General features: G+C 47.6%; 1 protein-coding gene across 2 annotated transcripts in view; it reads right to left on the minus strand.

The window, feature by feature from the left end:
• Positions 1–22500, minus strand: part of sorl1 (sortilin-related receptor, L(DLR class) A repeats containing) — a 144311-nt gene that overhangs the window by 28228 nt on the left and 93583 nt on the right. For both annotated transcript variants that reach the window (XM_083637844.1, XM_083637845.1), the window contains 7 exons: positions 22324–22462; positions 16192–16365; positions 15435–15548; positions 15206–15328; positions 12637–12756; positions 6790–6915; positions 3175–3285 (listed from right to left, as the gene is read on the minus strand). In XM_083637844.1, coding sequence (XP_083493970.1) covers positions 3175–3285; positions 6790–6915; positions 12637–12756; positions 15206–15328; positions 15435–15548; positions 16192–16365; positions 22324–22462 — 907 coding nt within the window. The remainder of the gene's footprint in view (positions 1–3174; positions 3286–6789; positions 6916–12636; positions 12757–15205; positions 15329–15434; positions 15549–16191; positions 16366–22323; positions 22463–22500) is intronic.

The following is a 22500-nucleotide window of genomic DNA, read 5'->3' on the forward strand; positions in this document are numbered from 1 at the left end:
AAATACTATTTATGTATAGGGTGAACAGGATTGGGCCAGAGATAGATCCTTGCGGGACACCATTGTCAATTAAGAGAGGACTGGATTTGTTGTTACCGACAACAACAGCCTGCTTTCTCCCAGAGAGGTAGCTGGAAAACCACCTGATGGAGAGATCGTCCAGGCCGATGGAGGACAGTTTATTTAATAAAATTCCATGGTTCACTGTGTCAAAGGCTTTGGAGAGGTCAATGAATAGGGCAGCGCAATGCTGGCGGCTGTCGAGGCAATTCAGAATATTGTTTATAACTAATGATGTGGCGGTAATGGTGCTATGACCGGGTCTAAACCCTGATTGATGGGGATGAAGGATATTATATGTGTCTAAGTAGTCCCGAAGTTGTTGGTTCGCCAAGGTTTCCAGAACCTTGGCTAAGCAGCACAGTCTAGAAATGGGACGATAGTTATCCAGGTCGCTGGGGTCACCTCCTTTAAGCAGGGGTGTGACCTGAGCAGTTTTCCAGATAGATGGAATTTCACCGGAAGTGAATGTCAAGTTGAAGATGTGGGCAAGCGGAGCGGAGATCAACTGAGCACTAAGGCGTAGGAGAGATGGGGCTATGTCATCCTCGCCTTTAGATTTCTTAATGTTCAGATGTGAGAGGGTTTTGAGGACTTCATGGTTATCTAATTGTCTAAATGAGAAACTATCAATGAGGGTGAAGGGGGGTGGTGTGATCGCGTGCTTTCCCGTTTGGTCATGGGTATGAGTCACGGGAGCAGAACTGGCAGAATGCCTATCAAATAAATGACTAGCAGATGCAAAATGTTGATTAAATGTATCACATATCTGCGATTTGTCCGAAATGACTCCATTTTCACCGTTGATCTGAGGAGGGAGAGCGGAGGTGGACGTGGTTTTCATTGATTTAATGGTTTTCCAAAAACTGGCTGTATTTCCTTGAGCGTTAGTGAGGGAGGTTAAGTAATAATTGGATTTGGCTTTCCTGATTGTACTAATGCAATTGTTCCGTAGCTTCCTGAAATATGACCAATCTGTCGGGGTGCCGGTGGATCTGGCAATGGACCAGGCGGAATCTCGGAGTCGCAAGGCAGATGAAACTTCATCTGTGAACCAGGGACTTGTGCGATTTTTTACTCTAAAGTTTTTATAGGGGGCGTGTTTATCAGTGATAGTGGTGAAAATATGAGAAAAATGTTTCAAGGCTAATTCTGGGTCGGGGATTAAGGATAATCGATTTAGGTCTGAGTGAAATAGATCATGTACAAAACCCTGTTCCGAGAAGTCTTTGAAATTGCGTTTTTTGGTGACATGGCCTTTGGGTATGGACATTTTTGATGTCCTGACACAGGCTATGGGGCAGTGATCACTGACGCTCTGGGGGAAAACGCCGCTCTGGGGGTATTTGAGGGGTCTGTTGGTTAATATGATATCAATCAAAGTAGATTTCGAAGGGTTTTTTACGTTTGGTCGTGTGGGGTGATGAATGAGTTGAGAGAGGTTTAGTTCCAGGCAAAGCTGTTTTAAACTGGTGGAGGTCTCTGAGATCCAGTCCAGATTCAAGTCACCCAAGACTACTAATTCAGAGGAGACGAAGTTGGACAACATATTCCCAAGGTCGATTAGAGCTGATTTTGGTGCAGAGGGTGGGCGGTAAACGCCAGTGACAACGATATGGGCATCGCCTCCTACACAGATATCCAGTACTATACACTCAAAACATTTTGGGATGGAGGAGGCTGAGAGAGCGCAGGTGACTAAGTGTTCTCGAGTGTAAATAATGACCCCGCCCCCTTTGGCCCTCCTATCAATTCTGAAGAGATTGAAACCGGATAAGGCAACATCAGAATCCAGAACTTTGCTACTCAACCATGTTTCTGAGATGACAAGAATGTCTGGGGTGGTGTCATTAACCAAAACAGAAATAAAGTCCATTTTGGGGAGAAGGCTCCTGATATTTAAATGTAAGAGCTTCAAGCCACAAGAAGCCCGAAACTCCTGTGGCGAATTCAAGTCATGTAACATGTCAGGCCTGGGGGCACAAAGAGCAGGATTTGCCGGGATGAGTCTCAGATTATCCTCTGTAACGCCCCTTGGTCTCGAAACATGTCGAGGAAGACGTATAACACTGGGGGATAAGACAACGATAGCATGGAAGTCGGGATCATGAACACAAGGATCTGAGGTATGCTGTGAAATGGCTACAGATTGGAGGGAGAGATGAGCTGTAGGCTGTGGTACCGGGGGTGGGCAATAGGGGGAGCTGGTGCAGGGGATGGGCACAATACTGACTCTCTATGGTGAGAGAGTACACAGAGGGTCTATGGTGAGAGAGTACACAGAGGGTCTATGGTGAGAGAGTACACAGAGGGTCTATGGTGAGAGCAACAGGGCATCATACTACTAAGTGACACAATATTCATATATATACAAAGCCATGTTTGAACATGTTTTCTAAGACAATATTTTGTGGCGATATTCAGTAGCTTCGAATTCAATCCTTTTCATACCAATATTCCAAAAACAATTCCAAGCAGTCAGTTTTGGATAGGCCTCCCTCAAACTCTCCACTGGATCCATAATAATAATAATAATAATAATAATAATAATAATAATAATAATAATAATAATAATAATAATAAAACATTGATGCATACATGTGTTTGGTGCAAGCAAAATGTCGCATTAGAATTGAGGTTAAGGGCCTCCCATAGACAACCACTGTAGTACTGATCAATTCTACGATAAATATGTAATCGATCAACCTCCTCATACCCATTATATCAGAGGTGACTGGACCAGATCTGATTTTCAATAAAAGCCCAATATCAACATATCTATTTGCTTTCAGTTACTTATGGGTTAGTCTTACTCCAAAATCTATAGAAGTAAACAAGTAAACAAAGTTCTGCATTTCAAAGACTATTTTAAATGGTGTTTATCATCTACAACCTGTCTCAACTCTATTTCGAGATGTGTAAACATGTGTTTGTATATCTGCCTCACAACTCAGACAAGTGTTTTCAAGTGACGACCTGCTCTTATAAAAGTCCCCTTCATCTGATTATTGTTTTTTTTAGAACCAGATGACTAGAATCCATTTATACATGATGTCTTCCTCCTCCGCCTCGTCTTTTGACACTTTGTGACTACATCCTATATCCGTCACTCACCGCAGTTCTGCTCATCGCCGCCCCCTGGACACTCCTGGATGCCATTACAGTGGGCAGTGGCGGGTAGGCAGGTACCGTTGGAGCAGCGGAAGCCGTTACAGCGAGCACCGTCTGGCAACACACAGCACAGCGTACACACACACACACACACACACACACACACACAGCACAGTGCACACAGTGAGATCATAATAATCCATGCTGCTTTGAGCACCACCTATCTGTGGCGGTTTGTAACTGCCACACTATCTGTCATCATGACGTTTCTTTCTGTCAAGTTACATCTCTGAGGGAAGTCAAAATGTACCATTTATGTGGGCAGACTTGGCACTACACTTGACAAGTCTGTGTATGACCAGGCCAGAGACCAATGAGAGAGAGAGAGAGAGAGAGAGAGAGAGAGAGCTCATTCCAGGCTCCGCCAATATTATGAAAACTCTTCCGGTCTCCTAAATGGCAGCTTGTGATTGGCTGTCTGTCAATGTTATGAAACGTCATTGGCTAGACCCAAGGGGTTTGTGCGAGTTGAGTTGTCACTATCATCAAAATATCTCTGGCACACAGAGAGAGAGAGACACACACACACACACACACACACACACAGGTATCGGTGCTGGGATTGACAGCGAACACGTAGGCTACTGTCAGTGTGGATCTGAGGAGGGAGGGAGTGTGCAAACGAAGGAACAGATTTTCATCACTCTAAACAACTCTCCTCTCTAAGTTTACATCTCCTCTCTTCTCCTCTCTAAGTTTACATCTCCTCTCTTCTCCTCGCACTGCCCCTCGACCCCCCAAAAAAAACACACCTGACTAGCAGCAGCGGCCGCTTGTTGGGGGGCGTCGCAGTGCCACTCTAAGATGTACAGTATATACTGTAGGGGGAACACTTTATGAAATCAAACTACATCATATTCATCATGTCATGTCATTTATTTGATGACTCGGCCTCTTTGACATGTTTCTCAAAGTGAAAACCAAGTTGTGAGGTGATGTAAGGGTCCCACGTTAAGACCGACCCACATCTCAAAACACCCCAATCGAAAACGGAATCATTTCTCTAGGCCTATTTCACAACTAGGAAATCATTGAGCTTACTACAATAATTAGGTCTACTTTAGATTTTTATAATTACTGTAAGCCTATTTTTCTCAATTTCAGACAAATTATGGAACATTTGACCAAATTGCATGCTTCCGTCCATTTTTTCTGCATTGCTGAAATCATATGGCCCTACAAAGGTGCATGACACCGACACCGTTTTCTTTATGCCCAATATGTTTAAAAGGTGTGTCTTAACGTTACTCACCACAGTATCTGGGGTCTTCGTCAGAGTTAAGGTGTGTGTAACGTTACTCACCACAGTATCTGGGGTCTTCGTCAGAGTTAAGGTTGTGTCTAACGTTACTCACTACAGTATCTGGGGTCTTCGTCAGAGTTAAGGTGTGAGTAACGTTACTCACCACAGTATCTGGGGTCTTCGTCAGAGTTAAGGTGTGAGTAACGTTACTCACCACAGTATCTGGGGTCTTCGTCAGAGTTAAGGTGTGTGTAACGTTACTCACCACAGTATCTGGGGTCTTCGTCAGAGTTAAGGTGTGAGTAACGTTACTCACCACAGTATCTGGTGTCTTCGTCAGAGTTAAGGTGTGTGTAACGTTACTCACCACAGTATCTGGGGTCTTCGTCAGAGTTAAGGTGTGAGTAACGTTACTCACCACAGTATCTGGTGTCTTCGTCAGAGTTAAGGTGTGAGTAACGTTACTCACCACAGTATCTGGGGTCTTCGTCAGAGTTAAGGTGTGTGTAACGTTACTCACCACAGTATCTGGGGTCTTCGTCAGAGTTAAGGTGTGTGTAACGTTACTCACCACAGTATCTGGGGTCTTCGTCAGAGTTAAGGTTGTGTCTAACGTTACTCACCACAGTATCTGGGGTCTTCGTCAGAGTTAAGGTGTGTGTAACGTTACTCACCACAGTATCTGGGGTCTTCGTCAGAGTTAAGGTGTGAGTAACGTTACTCACCACAGTATCTGGGGTCTTCGTCAGAGTTAAGGTGTGTGTAACTTAACTCACCACAGTATCTGGGGTCTTCGTCAGAGTTAAGGTGTGTGTAACTTAACTCACCACAGTATCTGGGGTCTTCGTCAGAGTTAAGGTGTGTGTAACTTAACTCACCACAGTATCTGGGGTCTTCGTCAGAGTTAAGGTGTGTGTAACTTAACTCACCACAGTATCTGGTGTCTTCGTCAGAGTTAAGGTGTGAGTAACGTTACTCACCACAGTATCTGGGGTCTTCGTCAGAGTTAAGGTGTGTGTAACTTAACTCACCACAGTATCTGGGGTCTTCGTCAGAGTTAAGGTTGTGTCTAACGTTACTCACCACAGTATCTGGGGTCTTCGTCAGAGTTAAGGTGTGTGTAACGTTACTCACCACAGTATCTGGGGTCTTCGTCAGAGTTAAGGTGTGAGTAACGTTACTCACCACAGTATCTGGGGTCTTTGTCAGAGTTAAGGTGTGTCTAACGTTACTCACCACAGTATCTGGGGTCTTCGTCAGAGTTAAGGTGTGTGTAACGTTACTCACCACAGTATCTGGGGTCTTCGTCAGAGTTAAGGTGTGAGTAACGTTACTCACCACAGTATCTGGGGTCTTCGTCAGAGTTAAGGTGTGTGTAACGTTACTCACCACAGTATCTGGGGTCTTCGTCAGAGTTAAGGTGTGTGTAACGTTACTCACCACAGTATCTGGGGTCTTCGTCAGAGTTAAAGTGTGTGTAACTTAACTCACCACAGTATCTGGGGTCTTCGTCAGAGTTAAGGTTGTGTCTAACGTTACTCACCACAGTATCTGGGGTCTTCGTCAGAGTTAAGGTTGTGTGTAACGTTACTCACCACAGTATCTGGGGTCTTCGTCAGAGTTAAGGTGTGTGTAACTTAACTCACCACAGTATCTGGGGTCTTCGTCAGAGTTAAGGTGTGTGTAACGTTACTCACCACAGTATCTGGGGTCTTCGTCAGAGTTAAGGTGTGTGTAACGTTACTCACCACAGTATCTGGGGTCTTCGTCAGAGTTAAAGTGTGTGTAACTTAACTCACCACAGTATCTGGGGTCTTCGTCAGAGTTAAGGTTGTGTCTAACGTTACTCACCACAGTATCTGGGGTCTTCGTCAGAGTTAAGGTTGTGTGTAACGTTACTCACCACAGTATCTGGGGTCTTCGTCAGAGTTAAGGTGTGTGTAACGTTACTCACCACAGTATCTGGGGTCTTCGTCAGAGTTAAGGTTGTGTCTAACGTTACTCACCACAGTATCTGGGGTCTTCGTCAGAGTTAAGGTTGTGTGTAACGTTACTCACCACAGTATCTGGGGTCTTCGTCAGAGTTAAGGTGTGTGTAACGTTACTCACCACAGTATCTGGGGTCTTCGTCAGAGTTAAGGTTGTGTGTAACGTTACTCACCACAGTATCTGGGGTCTTCGTCAGAGTTAAGGTTGTGTGTAACGTTACTCACCACAGTATCTGGGGTCTTCGTCAGAGTTAAGGTGTGTGTAACTTAACTCACCACAGTATCTGGGGTCTTCGTCAGAGTTAAGGTGTGTGTAACGTTACTCACCACAGTATCTGGGGTCTTCGTCAGAGTCATCCTGGCAGTCGTCGTCCCCGTCACACATCCAGCGCTGGGGTATACAGTGGCCCGTGTGGCACTGGAAACTACTGGCCTCGCATGTATGGTGGCCCACTGGGGACAAACGGGGAGCGATTCAATGCTTAGAGAGAGAGAGGTGCATTTAAAGCATATAGCATTTAACCCTTAAATAAACACTGTACAAGTCTAGAAGAATGTCATGGATCTAAGTGCTTTTTTGATTGGTGCGTTACTGTGAGGCGTATTGGATGACTGGGAAGGTCATTTATGATGGGGTTGAATTTGTATGATCAAATATGAATTATTGCTTCATCCCTTCAGCCGGAGGCAGAACTCGCCATCTTCAGCTGCTCTGAGTCCTCTCTGAACTTCCCTACAGCTGTGCAACGATCTCTGACACTGGGGACAACTGTTGCCAAAAGACTCATTCTGAAGGAATGGAAGTCCTCTTCACCTTCTTTTCAGGTGTGGCTGAAGGACATGATTCCTGTAATACAGATGGAGAGACTCAGGTCCCTGAGAACCAACTCGTTCAAAATGTTCTCAACTGTCTGGGAGCCGTTTTTGGCTACTTTGAGGAGGTTAAGAATGATAAGTGACTGAGGTTAGGGGTGGTGTCTCGTGGAACCCTTGCGTGGGTTCTCATGCGCATTGTCTCTTGCAAACACATAAGCACCTTGTGCAGCTGGTAGCACCAAGTTGTAACGATGAATGTCAATGATGTATGTTTTTTTTCTTTTCTTTCTTTTCCTGTGTCTGAGCCTGTTTGTCTTGTTCGTAATGTTGTTCTATAAAAATTGAAAATAAAAAATATATAAAAAATATATATGAATTATTGCCATCATGGTGAATCATGTATGCCAGCGGTTGTGACGCGGAAAAATCAGAAAGAAGAAAATATCTGCAGGCGTCTATATGTTCTCTGAGCGGAGGCTCAGTCTCCCACACTTTGAAAAGCCCTGATGTACAGTATACTGTAGATGGTGGATTTGTATTTAACTCATTGAGTGCCAGCCACTTTTGGAGAACGGACGCTCCCAGTGCCAGAGTTTTCAGAGCGTTTTCAGTGATTTCTCGAGGCCCACAGAATATTGTGTGATATTACTATGTAAACACTGAACATGCAAAAAGAACAAGGAGACTCTATTGTATCATCAGAAAAAAAAAGTTTATTGATACCATTTTCCGTTCTTTAGTTATCAGCCGGAGAAGATGGGTTGATTTGAGGAAAAACAGCCGTTTCAACTTAGAAGCTGAGATAATCACACTTTTGTGAAAGGAAACATTTCAAGCACATCACTGACTCTGAACCTAATATTTTCTGGTTTAGTGACACCTAAAACATTTGAACAGTCATTTCCTTCAATAAAACAGCAAAAACAAAGGAATTTTCATAGCAAAATATTATTTTTTAGCTGCAACAGCAGCTCTGTGGGATCGTCACTTTGGCTGTTTCCAAAGTTTTTATTGAATAATTCAAAAACCCCTTCACCAAAAAATATAAAAATTTACATACGGCAAGTAGAGACCATGAGTGACTATGCCAGAAAGAATGGGCAGGATTCATCCATAGGTGGCGCTATACACGTGTGTACAACATGTGTAAGCATTTCAAAATGCACAACTTTGTTGAATAATTCAAATTCAAATCCCCTTGACCAAAAATGTTCAAAGAACAGTTCAAATGGTAACAGAGGCCGCCGGTCCCATCTGTTTACCAGTAGTACCATGGTCTTCATCAATCACTCCACGCTGAGAGGAAAAGCACACCGTGCTAACAGAGGCCGCCGGTCCCATCTGTTTACCAGTAGTACCATGGTCTTCATCGAACAGTTCAAATGTTCAAAGTACAGTTCAGTTATTTTGAGAAAAAAAGAAAATAAATTTGTACAGTTATGTATGTACTATGGGATGCTGCAACGATGCAAGTCCAGTTCAAAGTTATTGTTATGATGTACAGTTATGGATGTGAGTAGTCCAGCTGAGTGTGGTAAGCTATGAAACACACTCCTGAGTGCAAGGCGACATCACAGGTCTTGCACCTTATTTTGGTCTCGCTGCGCTTGCCCCTGCTTGTGCAGACCTTACACCTTCTTGCTGGTCTTGCCTTGCTGGTGGGCCGCAGGTAATCCAGAATGTGTTTGCCAACCGGGATATTGAGCCTGCAGTCTGGGTCGGTCCTGTATGGTGCCCTGCGTGCCTCACCCCCCTCAACTGCAACTTCCTCCTCCTCCTCCTCCTCCTCCACAGGTAGCTTTGAGGTCCATGACTTCACCACCCTCCGCATGAACTCCAAGAGGGTTTTACACTCCCCTGGGTTCCTGGCTTTGTAGAGGATGTAGGCGTTGAACATGCACACTTGGAACAGATATGCTACAAACTTCTTGGGCCAGTTCAGTGTCTTCCGGATGAAGGGGTAGTAGGCTATGTTTTGGTCCAACCTATCCACCCCATTCATGGAGGAGTTGTATGCTACAACACACTCTGGCTTGAGCTGAGCCACTTTGCTTGTCTGTCCCTTCTGCCACACGTCCACGCTCTGCATGGTGTCTTTGTGGCACGTTGTCACCATCTTCACGAGCCGTTTATCCTGCCAAGCTAAAACCATCACCCTCTCATTGTGACGCACAACTTTTCCCCCCACCCCCAGCTCAGCCTTTGTCACCTCCCTGATGATCGGAGGTTCCCCCCTATTTTTCCTCAGCGTTCCACACACATTGGTTTTTGCTCCCAGTAAACGCTCACACAGTGCAACAGAGTTGTAAAAGTTGTCCATGTAGAGCGTGTAACCATGACCTGGCAGGCGATCGAGGAGCGAGAACACAGTGTCTGGCAGAGTGCTGGGTACCCCAACATATGGCTGCATGTTGAAGCAGTACCCTGTGGCAGAGTCACACAGTATATACGATTTGATGCCATACTTTACCGGCTTCAGGGGGTTGTACACCTTGAATGACAGACGGCCCCTCCACAGCATCATACCCTCATCAATACAAATGTTTTGACCTGGTTGATACAGCTCCTTGAACTTGTTGACTAAATAGTTCAACACAGGACGGACTTTAGTCATTTTGTCCGTCGCATCCTGTGCTGCACTGTCACTGTAATGAAGGAAGCGCCAGATCAATTGGAACCGGTTCCTTGCCATTGTCTTATTGAAATAGGGTGTGGCATCTATTTCCTCAGTACTCCAATACAACGCAATGCTTGGTTTCTTTATATAACCAGTGATGAACGTTAGTCCAAAAAATGTTTTCAGTTCTGAGACTGACACTGGTTTCCACGCATTACCCCTGCTATGTGGCAGACTGTCTGGGTGTGCTTGGAGATACTGAGTGGCAAAATTGTTTGTCTGGTCCACAATGTGCTGGAGCAGCTCGTCTGTCAGGAACAGCTCCAGGAAGTCAGCTGGCAGGCCGGAATCCAGCTCCGCAGCAGCATTCTGGGGTCCACGCCTTGCACTGAAGGGGATCGGGTTTGGTTCCCAGTCTGCCTCCTGCCAGCCTGCATCTTCCCCACCTCTGCTCGATGCAACTGTAAATGATTGAAATATATATAATTATCAAATACATTTTTTATTGCTTGGTTATGTGTATATATATATATATATATATGTATATTTTTTTTACCTTTCTTCCTTGTCCTTGTGGATGTGGGAGTGGGAGTGGGTGTTCTCCTCGATGTAGGAGCTGTAAATTATTGAAATATATATATAAATTATCATAAATACATTTCATTATTGCTTGGTTTTATGATGTGTAGGATATATATATATATATATATATATATTACCTGTCTTCCTTGCACTGCCCGTGGAAGCCGTGGGAGTGTCTCTGCTCGATCCACAGTCTGTAGAAATATATAGGCTACAATTATCAACCACAATTGACCACAGTTTTATTGCTGTAGTTTTACTGACTATAATGCCTGAACCTGCTCAATCCATGATCTGTGGAAATATATCTACCATAAATATACATTGTGTTATTGCAATGTTATGGCTATTTAGAAAAAAAGTTTTACCTGCTCTGCTGCGTGTGTCAGGCGACGAATCTCTGCTACCTCCGTCAGGCGACGAATCTCTGCTACCTGCAGATCCATAATCAGGCAACCACTCGTCGGATGAATCGGGATCTGGCTCACTGAATTCATCCGACGTATCTGAAGTTTCAGTTGGCTGAGATGAAAATATGTCCGATTCTTCCCCAGTACCATCGTCTTCTTCATCTCTTTCTTCTGCACGCTGAGAGGAAGCGCGCACTCCACCATGCTTCACTGTGGTGGGTGGAGAGCTAACGCTACGCTGAGAGGAAGAGCACCCCGGTCTAACGGCTCTGGTGTCTACATCGATCACTTGTTCTTCTGCACGCTGAGAGGGATAACGCACCCGCCTACTCCTAGCTCTCCCACGCTCTGTGGTGGTGGTAACAGAGGCCGCAGGTCCCATCTGTGAAGAGCGCCCAGATCTAACGTTAGCTCTGGTGGTGGGTCCCGTGGCAGTAAAAGAGGCCGCCGGTCTAACGTTACCTCTGGTGGTGGGTGCCGTGGTAGCAACAGAGGCAGCCAGTCCCATCTGTGCGTCGATCACTCTACGGGGTGCCGTGGTAGCACTAGCAACAGAGGCAGCCAGTCCCATCTGTGCATGGATCACTGTACGCTGAGAGGAAGAGCGTCCAGGTCTAACGTTACCTCTGGTGGTGGGTGCCGTGGTAGCAACAGAGGCAGCCAGTCCCATCTGTGCGTCGATCACTCTACGGGGTGCCATGGTAGCACTAGCAACAGAGGCAGCCAGTCCCATCTGTGCGTCGATCACTCTACGGGGTGCCATGGTAGCACTAGCAACAGAGGCAGCCAGTCCCATCTGTGCGTCGATCACTCTACGGGGTGCCATGGTAGCACTAGCAACAGAGGCAGTCTGTGCATCGATCACTGTACGCTGAGATGAAGAGCGCGCTGGGCTACCGTTAGCTCCACCAAGCTGCACCGTGGTTTCTGCAGTGGGAAAAGTTTTTTCCTGGTCGCCACCAGAAGTGGTGGCACCGGTATCACCACTAGTGCCTTCTCCAGCGATCGCCACACGTTTAGGCACAGAATACAAGCTCTCTTGCAGAGTAAGCTGCTTGTACTTCTCGGGTTTCCTCTTACGCTTCGCCATGTCTGCCTCATCAAAGGATCGCCGCTCACTACAAAGGACCACCGCGTTTCCGTTTCCCCAAACGACTTCTTCTGTGTTTCTACTCCACTTTATCTCATCGGGAGAGCACTGTCGCCACCTAATGGGTTTGTAAAATAGGTTATAGACCTCCAATACCTCCAATAATTGTACAGGAGATGCAGGAGGCTTTGATCGACGCCCCACCGTCAAAAAACGCATTGGACGTCGAAGGACGTCCGTGGCACTCTACGTCACTATTCAATTGGACGTCGAAGGACGTCCATGGCATTCAATGAGTTAAGCAAATTGTTTTGTTATATGTATGGTTTTTTACTTTCTATGTTCGCATGGATGATTTTATTCTGTTTGGATGATGGCTGGAAAACACATTTCTGTGCCAAAAGATGATGTAGCATTTTCACATGCATTTCACTCTGAACTGTGCACTCACAGGTATGAAGGTTATTTCGTAGTCTATATAAACCTCTCACCAGCACACTGCAGGGAAGCCCTTCTATCCATTTTGTGTGTGAATGGACAGAGAAATCCTCACATACATGTATTTAAACTTGACTTTAAGGCCCACTGGAAGAGATGTTGAGGCTTTAGCTGCACCTTGGTGTGTTAAGGTGGTAGGATAGGATGTGCTCCTCTGTCACCTGTACAGTTGGCCTCGTCTGACCAGTCCCTGCAGTCGTTGTCTCCATCGCAGCGCCACGCCTCACGGATACAGACGCCCCGAGCGCACGTGAACTCCCCGGGGCCACACTGGTGAGACTCTGGCAAACGCATCAACAACACATTTAGCCGGGGCCACACTGGTGAGACTCTGGCAAACGCATCAACAACACATTTAGCCGGGGCCACACTGGTGAGACTCTGGCAAACGCATCAACAACACATTTAGCCGGGGCCACACTGGTGAGACTCTGGCAAACGCATCAACAACACACTTAGTGTTTGCAAAAAATAAGATCCAATCAATTTAGTGAACGTAATCATGAATGAATGAATGAATGAATGTAATCATTAGAAATGTCATACAATAATAGATCATAAGGGACGCACATGCTAGCAGGTGGCAGCTACACACTAGGTAGCAGCTAAGGGACACACTAGCTTTTGCGCCTTAGCTGCTACCTGCTTGTACTGTAGTTTGGCCTAAAGAAAATAGTTCCTACATGATATTGATCAGAACAAGGACTGTGGATTATCTTGAGTATGAATAACCAAGTCATGATTTCTGGTAAGAGACATGAGTTTTTCAAATGTATTTAATTTTTTTTGGTGCTTTGAGCATCACAACATTCCAACGAAAGGCTCAATACATTACTCTAGCTTACTCAGCAAGATTTTTTTCAGAAGGTTTTTAAAACCATTCAGGGAATTGGCAGACTTACAGGACTGTGTCCTGAACAAACTGAAAGTCAAGTCATTTTGACAAAAGGACTGTTGAACTCTACCTGACCAATAATGTTCCTCATCTATGTCATCTCCACAGTCGTCCTCATGGTCGCTATGACTCCACCTGTATCTCCTGGTACAGTGGTTTAATGTCACTATGACTACACCTGTATATCCTGGTACAGTGGTTTAATGTCACTATGACTACACCTGTATATCCTGGTACAGTGGTTTAATGTCACTATGACTACACCTGTATATCCTGGTACAGTGGTTTAATGTCACTATGACTACACCTGTATATCCTGGTACAGTGGTTTAATGTCACTATGACTACACCTGTATATCCTGGTACAGTGGTTTAATGTCACTATGACTACACCTGTATATCCTGGTACAGTGGTTTAATGTCACTATGACTACACCTGTATATCCTGGTACAGTGGTTTAATGTCACTATGACTACACCTGTATATCCTGGTACAGTGGTTTAATGTCACTATGACTACACCTGTATATCCTGGTACAGTGGTTTAATGTCACTATGACTACACCTGTATCTCCTGGTACAGTGGTTTAATGTCACTATGACTACACCTGTATATCCTGGTACAGTGGTTTAATGTCACTATGACTACACCTGTATCTCCTGGTACAGTGGTTTAACTAAAAGATCAAAAGCAAAAACTAATGAGGGTTATTCTTAACCTCAGGTCAAGAACGCACATCAGCCCAATTTATCTTAAAGAGTTGAATTGGCTCCCCGTTGAAAGTAGAGTTCAACAGATTAAACTCATCATGGTCTATAAAATATTGCATGACCTTTGTCAAAATTACTTTACCAAGTATTTTCAGTTTGTTCGGGACGCTCATGGTCTGAACACGAGAGCTGGTGTAGCGGACTTGAAACTAGGGGTGGGGGAAAAAATCGATACACCATAGTATCGCGATATTTTGCCTGACGATATTGTATCGATATTTGGACGCCAAGTATCGATATTATATATATATATATATATATATATATATATATATATATATATATATATATATATATTTATTTTTTTGCAGGCCATGCCACCGGGCATCTGCCCGAAGTGCCCGATGTTGCAGTCCGCGCCTGCAGTGGCGTATTGAGTCCAGAGAAGCTTAATAATGTAGCCTACGTGTGGGGCAAAAACAAAACAAAACAATAAAACACTGCATGTTTTACTTCCGGTGAGGTCAAGGAAAAGGTAGGAAAAGGAGTATATAGACAATATATCGAAATATCGCAATATTCAATATATCGCTATATCGGCGATATCGCAATACTATCGTATCGTGACTCAAGTATCGTTTTAGTATCGTATCGTGGGCATCTGGTGATTCCCACCCCTACTTGAAACTACCCAATCTAAAAAGCAAGGTGGGGAGAAGTACATTCGTCTATACGAGGGGGGAGGAGTGGAACAAGATCCCCAACGAAATTACCCCATTGTCTGTGAATTCTCTGAGCGGTTTTAAGAACCTTGTGAGAAGATTCCTACTGCTGAGTAAGCTAGAGTAGCGTGCTGAGGCTTTGGTTTAACTGGTTTCTGAACTTGTGTTGCTTGCATCTCTTGTTTCTTTTTATTCTCGATTGATCTGTATTGTTTATTTGATGTAATGTGTTACTGTTACTTAATGTGTTACTGTATGTCCTGTTTTCTAAAACCAGGGACCATGTTGGAAATGAGTGTCGGCACTTTTACATGTCTATCCCTTGGATTTTGCTGTCTTTTATATCCATAATAAAAATAATCAATCAATCAATCAGACAGAGAGACAGGCAGGACATCTTACCACAGTGTTCCTCATCACTGTTGTCCCCACAGTCGTCCTCATGGTCACACTTGAAGGCCAGTGGGATGCAGGAGCCCGAGGCCATGCAGCGGAACTGGTTGGATGGGTCACAGGTTGTAGTGGCTGAAACAAACAAGCACAACAGTCACAAAATAAAAGACAACAACAACAACAACAACAACAACAACAACAACAACAACAGTTGTATTTCTTCTGGCCAAACACTTACGGCACTCTCGCTCGTCGCTCATGTCCCCGCAGTCGTTGTCGCTGTCGCACTTCCAGATGCTGCTGATGCAGCGGCCATTGGAGCAGCGGTACTGGTTGGGCAAACAGCTGTGCTCTGATTGGAGGAAAAGAGGGAACATCCAATCATATGCAACATTTGTCTTTTCTCTTTTCCCCGTTATCCTATAACGGATCAGGTTGTCTGACTAAGATCAAGGTCTCCCTTACAACCTCCCCTACCCTGAACCACCTCTTCCTACCTCGCCTCCTCCCCCTTTTTCCACTTCCCTCTCTTCTGTCTGGCCCCTGTCCCTCCCTCCCTCCCCTCTGTTTCCATATATCCCCGATCAATGTGTTAAGTGTTACTTGTATCTGTTGCGTGTTGTGATCTTGCTTTCTATGTACTCATACTGTGTCAGCGTCTTTGGGTCATTGAAAAGCGCCTTATAAATCAAATGAATTATTATTATTATTAACAATCACTGTAAAATATATATATAGATATATTGAGGTGGGCATGCATTTCAAAGAACTTTGCAGTCTGTTCCATTTATAAGGTGTCACAACGCTGAATCTGAAACGCTTTATTGCAGGAAAGAATATAGAATAACATGTTTGGGGGTCACAGGGAACAAGATCATTGTGATTTTGCCGTGTGTGTGTGTGTGTGTGTGTGTGTGTGTGCGTGCGTGTGTGTGTGTGCGTGTGCATGTGTGTGTGTGTGCGTGTGCGTGTGCGTGTGTGTGTGTGTGTCTCACCTGTCTTGACACAGGTGCTATTGTGGAGCTGGTAGCCGGTGGGACACTGGCACTGCAGCTCTCCGTTGGGCATGGTCATGGTCGGGGCACCATCGGGGCAGACGCAGGTGTGGCGGTGTCCAGGCTGAGGCAGACACAGCAGGCTGCAGGGCTGGTCAGCACATGCATTATGACCTAGTGGAGGAAGTACACTCATGTGTGTTTTGTCTTTCTGAATAAATAATAAAAACTAGAATTGAAAATATAATAATAATCATAATCATAATAATAATAACTATCTGAATGAGCCTCCGTCCAGACTGCAGCATCCTCACTTCATTTTGTAACACTGGCCTTGATGAGCAACTGCTGAATCATCTGACCCCTTAAACCGAAAGTTACGTATGTAACTACGGTTCTATGAATCCCGAATGACCGCCAGAGGCGGTGCTTAAGCACTGAATATTCCCCTTCGCGCATGCGCAGTTCGAGTATTGTATACCAACAATGTCACCTGTGACCCCCTGGATGACCGGACAGAGGTTATATCTTCCGGTGTCATCAGGGATCATTTCCTACAGAAACTTCTCGCGAGCACACGAGGATTCTGAGTGACAGAGCGCTCTGGCGGTCATTCGGGATTCATAGAACCGTAGTTACATACGTAACTTTCGTTCTATTTCATCCCTGCTGACCGCCAGAGGCGGTGCTTAAGCACTGAATGACTTATACCAGCAAAGTCACGAGGAATCCTGAGTACCCACCTCAATGAGTATAATCAGAGGATTCTGGCACCAGGACCACGCCCAGTGGATGGGGAGTGGCAACATTCACCCGGTAGAACCTGGAGAAAGTGTCTGGTGACGCCCATGAGGCAGCCGCACATATGTCCCCCAGGGATACCCCTCTCAGGGCAGCCCATGATGTGGAGACACTCCTGGTAGAATGGCCCCTCACGCCGGATGGCAGGAGGCGGTTACTCGCCCCATAGGCATAGCTGATAGCGTCCACAATCCAGTGGGACAGACGCTGTTTGGAGAGAGCGCAACCTTTGTTAGGGCCACCATAACAGAGGAAGAGCTGTTCTGACTGTCGAATGCACATGGTAGCTGTAATATAGGCTCTTAGGGCCCGCACTGGGCACAGCAGTTCCCGCTTGTCCCCCCTCTCTCCTGGTGGGGGGTCAAATCGTGCAAGCCGTATTGGCTGGTTGAGGTGTGAGTGCGACAGCACCTTAGGGAGGAATGCTGTGTTTGGCCACAGAGTGACCCCCGAGCCATCTGAGTTCCACCTCAGACATGAGACACTGACAGACAGGGCGTGCAGCTCACTGACACGCTTTGCTGAGGTAATGGCCAGGAGGAATGCAGTCTTGCATGACACCCACTTTAGCTCCGCCTGTGCCATGGGCTCAAAGGGAGGCCTGCATAGAGCATCCAGCACCAGGGGAAGATCCCATGCTGGGATTCTCGGGGCTCTTGGAGGATGCAACCTCTGAGCCCCCTTCAGGAAGAGGGACACCAGACTGTGGCTCCCCACTGTGCCATTGTCGACTCTGGCATGTCGACACGATATTGCCGCTACGTACACTTTCAGAGTAGCAGGAGCCCGGCCTTTGTCCAGGAGGGACTGCAGGAACTCAAGGACAGTAGGCACAGAACAATGTACTGGGTCCTCGCTCCGACCCATACACCAGTTGTAAAATAGCTTCCATCTGTTGTCGTACTGCAGACGAGTGGATGGCGCCCTTGCATTCATTATAGTATGCCTGACAGGGTCTACACAGCTGCTGAGTAGTGGTTCGGGCCCTCCAGCAGCCAAACGCACAGCTGGAGGCGTTGGGGATTGGGATGCCAGATCTGACCTTCCAGTTGGGACAGGAGATCTCTCCTGTCGGGGAGGCGCCATGGAGCGCTGCGACAGAGTCTGTGCAGCAAAGGGAACCATGTCCTCCCTGGCCAGAAGGGGGCCACCAACAGAATCCTGTGGCCCTCCTGAAGAACTCTCTGAAGTACTAGCCGAATCAGAGGAAGTGGTGGGAAGGCATATAGAAGACCCTCTGGCCAAGGATGAGCCAGTGCATCCTGGCCCAGAGGGCTGGTTGTCTCCGCTAAGGAGAACCATAGAGGGCAGTGAGTCGACACCTCTGAGGCGAAGAGGTCCACCTCTGCTCTGCCGAAGCGGCTCCAGACTGTGTGCACCACCTCTGGGTTGAGGCACCACTCCCCCGATGGAGGCTTTTGACGGGAGAGGAAGTCTGCCAAGTGGTTCTGCTCTCCCGGTAGATATATTGCCCGTAGGCTGATCAGGCGGGGGGCCGCCCATGTCAGGAGGTCCCTTGACACTTGCAGCAGCCGTGCCGACTTGGTTCCACCCTGATGGTTTATATGATAGATGGTCGAGGTGTTGTCTGACCGAATGAGGACGTGCCTGCCCCTCAGGTATGGCAGGAAGTTCTTGAGAGCTAGGTGCACTGCTCGCAGCTCCAGCACATTGATGTGTCCGGCGCGGTCTTCCCCAGACCACTGCCCGCGAGCCGTCCTGCTCTGCCACACTGCACCCCATCCTGCGGGGCAGGCATCTGTGGTGACAGTCTCCCTGCGGGACGGGATGGAGCCCATAGGGACCCCCCTTGCCATATAGGCCCCGTCCCTCCACGGGGCTAGGGCGAGGAGACACTGCTGTGCCACTCTGACCTTTCTGTGTCTGTGCCGCTTGCCGTCCAAGCGGAAGCCGTTCAGCCACCTCTGCAGGGGGCGCAGCGACAGCAAGCCCACAGAAACTGCCGGTGTTGATGGGCAATGGGGACATGAAAATAAGCGTCTTTCAGGTCTATGGATGTGAACCACTCTCCACGGGCTACAGTTCGCAGAACGTCTGCCGTGGTCAACATATGGAAGGGCATGACCTTCATGACTTTGTTGAGTTCCCTCAGGTCCAAGACTGGACGAAATCCGCCAGTCTTTTTCGGCACGAGGAAGTATGTCGAGTAGAACCCCCTGGGGTGCGACAGAGGGTCTACAGCCTCGATGGCACCCTTGGCCAGGAGGGCAGCCAACTCCTGGTCTAAGGCTATGGCTTTCACCGGGTCGTGTATGATGGTAATTTTGACCCGGCTGGATGTTGGGGGCCGGCGTCGGAATTGAAGCTTGTACCCGTGGGTTAAGGTGGCAACCACCCACGGGTCTGAAGCATGAGCAGCCCAGTACCTGAGCTGCTGATGGAAAAAATATCCGACAGCCGGCCGCGCGGCTTCAATGTCCGCCCCGCCGGCCCCTAGGGGCCCTGAAGGGGGGACGGACAGGGTCCGGGGCCCGAGGCCGATTGGAGGGCCGAAAGTCACGGCCCCGCCTCTGCGTGTACTGCTGAGGTTCACGACGGCTACTGATGTGCTCTGGTGGTGGAAAGCGGGCTCGGGGAGCAGCCGAGGGGCCCCTGGGCCTGGTGGGCGGAGGCATACGGCGAAGACCTGCCAGTTGCTGTCTGGTCTGCCCAGCCTGGATGGTTCGTTCCAGCGCTTCCTGTGCCGCTGACCCGAACATCTCTCCTGGCTCCACTGGGAGGCTACGGAGAGTCCTCCTCGACGCCTCAGTCAAATTAGACTGTGAAAGCCAGACTTGGCGACGAGTTTGGACCAGGATGGACATCATTCGTCCAATTTCCCTGGACATAAGGCCGAACGCCTCCAGTGACGCATCACAGAAGGCCACGGAGTCCGCATTCACATTGCCCTCCTGTAGTGAAGCAGAGAGGGCGAGCATGAGGTGTGACAGGGAGTTGCCTATACGACCGGCCCGAGCTCCCGCACCATAAGCCCTTGTGAGAAGGTCGTCAGTCATCCGACACTGGGGTCGGGGGCACCTAGCATCCCTTCGCAGAGCCTCATCGGGGGAAACAATGAGGGATGCGATGGCAGGCTCCATAGCTGGCATGTGATCCAGGCCAACTCTTGCCGTGTCGTGCATGGCTGCCAGGGTTCGACCATCAGCAGAGAGACGGGAGCAAGCTCCAGTGTCCCTCCAACAGGCCTGCAACTCCCTTATGTAGTCCACTGAGTGAGGGACCTCAAAGGCAGTGGAGGCTGGCCTGCGCCTGAAGAAGGCGCTTGCGGGAGCCCATTCCGCCTGCTGCGGTATCTCCATGCGTAGGTGATCTAGCGCCCTGCGCATGACCGTACGCATGGGGCGGTCCTCCGTCTCAGTCAGCGAACTGTGAGCGGAGGAATGGGAGCCCGGCCCTGAGGCCCGGGAGACCCCATCCAATGAGTCTTCCCCATAATCATGAAAGTGAGTCGCAGAAGCTGCCAGGGAGAGTGTATCCTCCTCTGGGGCAAGCACCGGCATTGGAGGAGTGGGCACCTCAGCCTCCTCTGAGAGGACACCAGGCTGCTGAGCCATGAGCATGGACCTCATCTGGGCCAGCTCAGCGGACAGCTGAGCCACCTTTGATGACAGCCCACTGCGGTCAGACTTCGTCTTTTTCTTGGAGGGTCCAACCGCAGCGGCCTCAGCCAGACGCCTAGAGCTCCTACGTTGGAGCGGAGACACTTGGCCCGATGGGGGGATGTCACCTTCGCCCATTGGGTGTTCCAGCTCTGCCAGTCTGACAGCCCTAACTGCCCTAGGCATGTAGCTGCAGTTCATGCATGGATTGTCCGACAGTGCCTCCCTCAGGTGCACAGGACCAAGGCACGCGGGGCAGAGATCATGGCCATCCTCTGGCTGCAGAGGGGCCTCACAGGATGTGCAATAATGTGCATTATCCATCATGGTGGCACCAGTTAGGAACACCGCCACACCGGCTAATGCACACCCTTTACAGTTAGCCCAGAGCGCGGACGCCACTGGTCCCTACTGTAGATGCTGTATGCTGGGGGGAGGGAGCGCGTACGCTGCCTATACCAGCAGGCAGCAGAGGCTTACTCACACAGTAGCCTATATATATATACACACAATGTAATTAATTAATATATATCTTAATTAATATTACTGTCACTAGCAGTGGTTAGCCAAACAAAACATCTAAACTCATCCAAAATGAAAACACTACTCACAGCGCTGACGCTATAACGTTAGTGAACAGAATGAGACCATATACTGGGGGAAGGGAGCGCGTACGCTGCCTACACCAGCAGAGGCTATTTCTTTTTTTTTTTCTTTTTTTTTTTTTTCTTTTAACCACTCTTACAACGAAAAAACTCTAATCATAGAGCTGAAGCTATAACGTTAATGAACAAAATGAGGCCATATGCTGGGAAGAGGGAGCGCGCACGCAGCCTTCCCCAACAGAGGTTTATTCAAGTTACATAACAATAACGATAACTAATAACAACCGGGAAGCGCTAACGCAACCCCCACACTTGTAATGCCGGGAGGAGGCTGCGCAACGCAACACTCACCGGCAAGTCTGCAGCAGTAGGTATCGTTGAAGATACAGCTTTGCAAACAATTATGAAGTCACCTCACCTTGTCCGGAGAGGGAAGTGGAAAACACTGCCTTACCGGCGAAAGAACGCCGCAGCGTCCACCTGAACAAAAAATAACTCCTCTCATACGAGGAAGATATTTCCGTCGCAGCTCCTGGAGGGCGAACGTTCGCTGCTCCGACCAACAACGGCCGCGGAACTACTAGCAACGGATTTAACGTTTTAATATGAAGTATCTCGGTAATGCTTTCAAAAGCACTCTGCGCGCGAGAAGTTGAAAGGAAATGATCCCTGATGACACCGGAAGATATAACCTCTGTCCGGTCATCCAGGGGGTCACAGGTGACATTGTTGGTATACAATACTCGAACTGCGCATGCGCGAAGGGGAATATTCAGTGCTTAAGCACCGCCTCTGGCAGTCAGCAGGGATGAAATAGAACAACAAATCCTTGTGTTTTGTGTTTTGGTGTCTTTTGCTGTGGCTGATTCTGATGATGTCCTCTGTCCTGTGGACTTTAGGAGGACCAGGACTGTCTGTCCTGTGGACTTCAGGAGGACCAGGACTGAGCCGAACCCTGTTTCCAAACTAAAGGAGTAAATGCTTCCAACTTTGAATAAACCGCTCTGAACATGCCTTCATTTATTACACTAATAACTAACTAAGATCCATACCAAGCTTTCTGGCTACAATTCCTCTTTCTATTCCACTCCTGTTCCATTCCTCACCTCTGCTCTTTCCCTTGTAGAAGATCTTGAGGTCCATGACTCCAGTCAGTCTGCCAACAATCAGCTCGTTGTTTTGGGAGCCAGCTTTGGGAGCTTTGAAGATCCCCATTCTGGACCAGTCATCCCAGTACAGGTCATTCTGAAAACATCCAACAGAACCAGTCATCCCAGTACAGG

The sequence above is a fragment of the Poromitra crassiceps genome, assembly GCF_964638095.1.
Source record: "Poromitra crassiceps genome assembly, chromosome: 5".
NCBI classification, from domain to species: Eukaryota; Metazoa; Chordata; class Actinopteri; order Beryciformes; family Melamphaidae; genus Poromitra; species Poromitra crassiceps.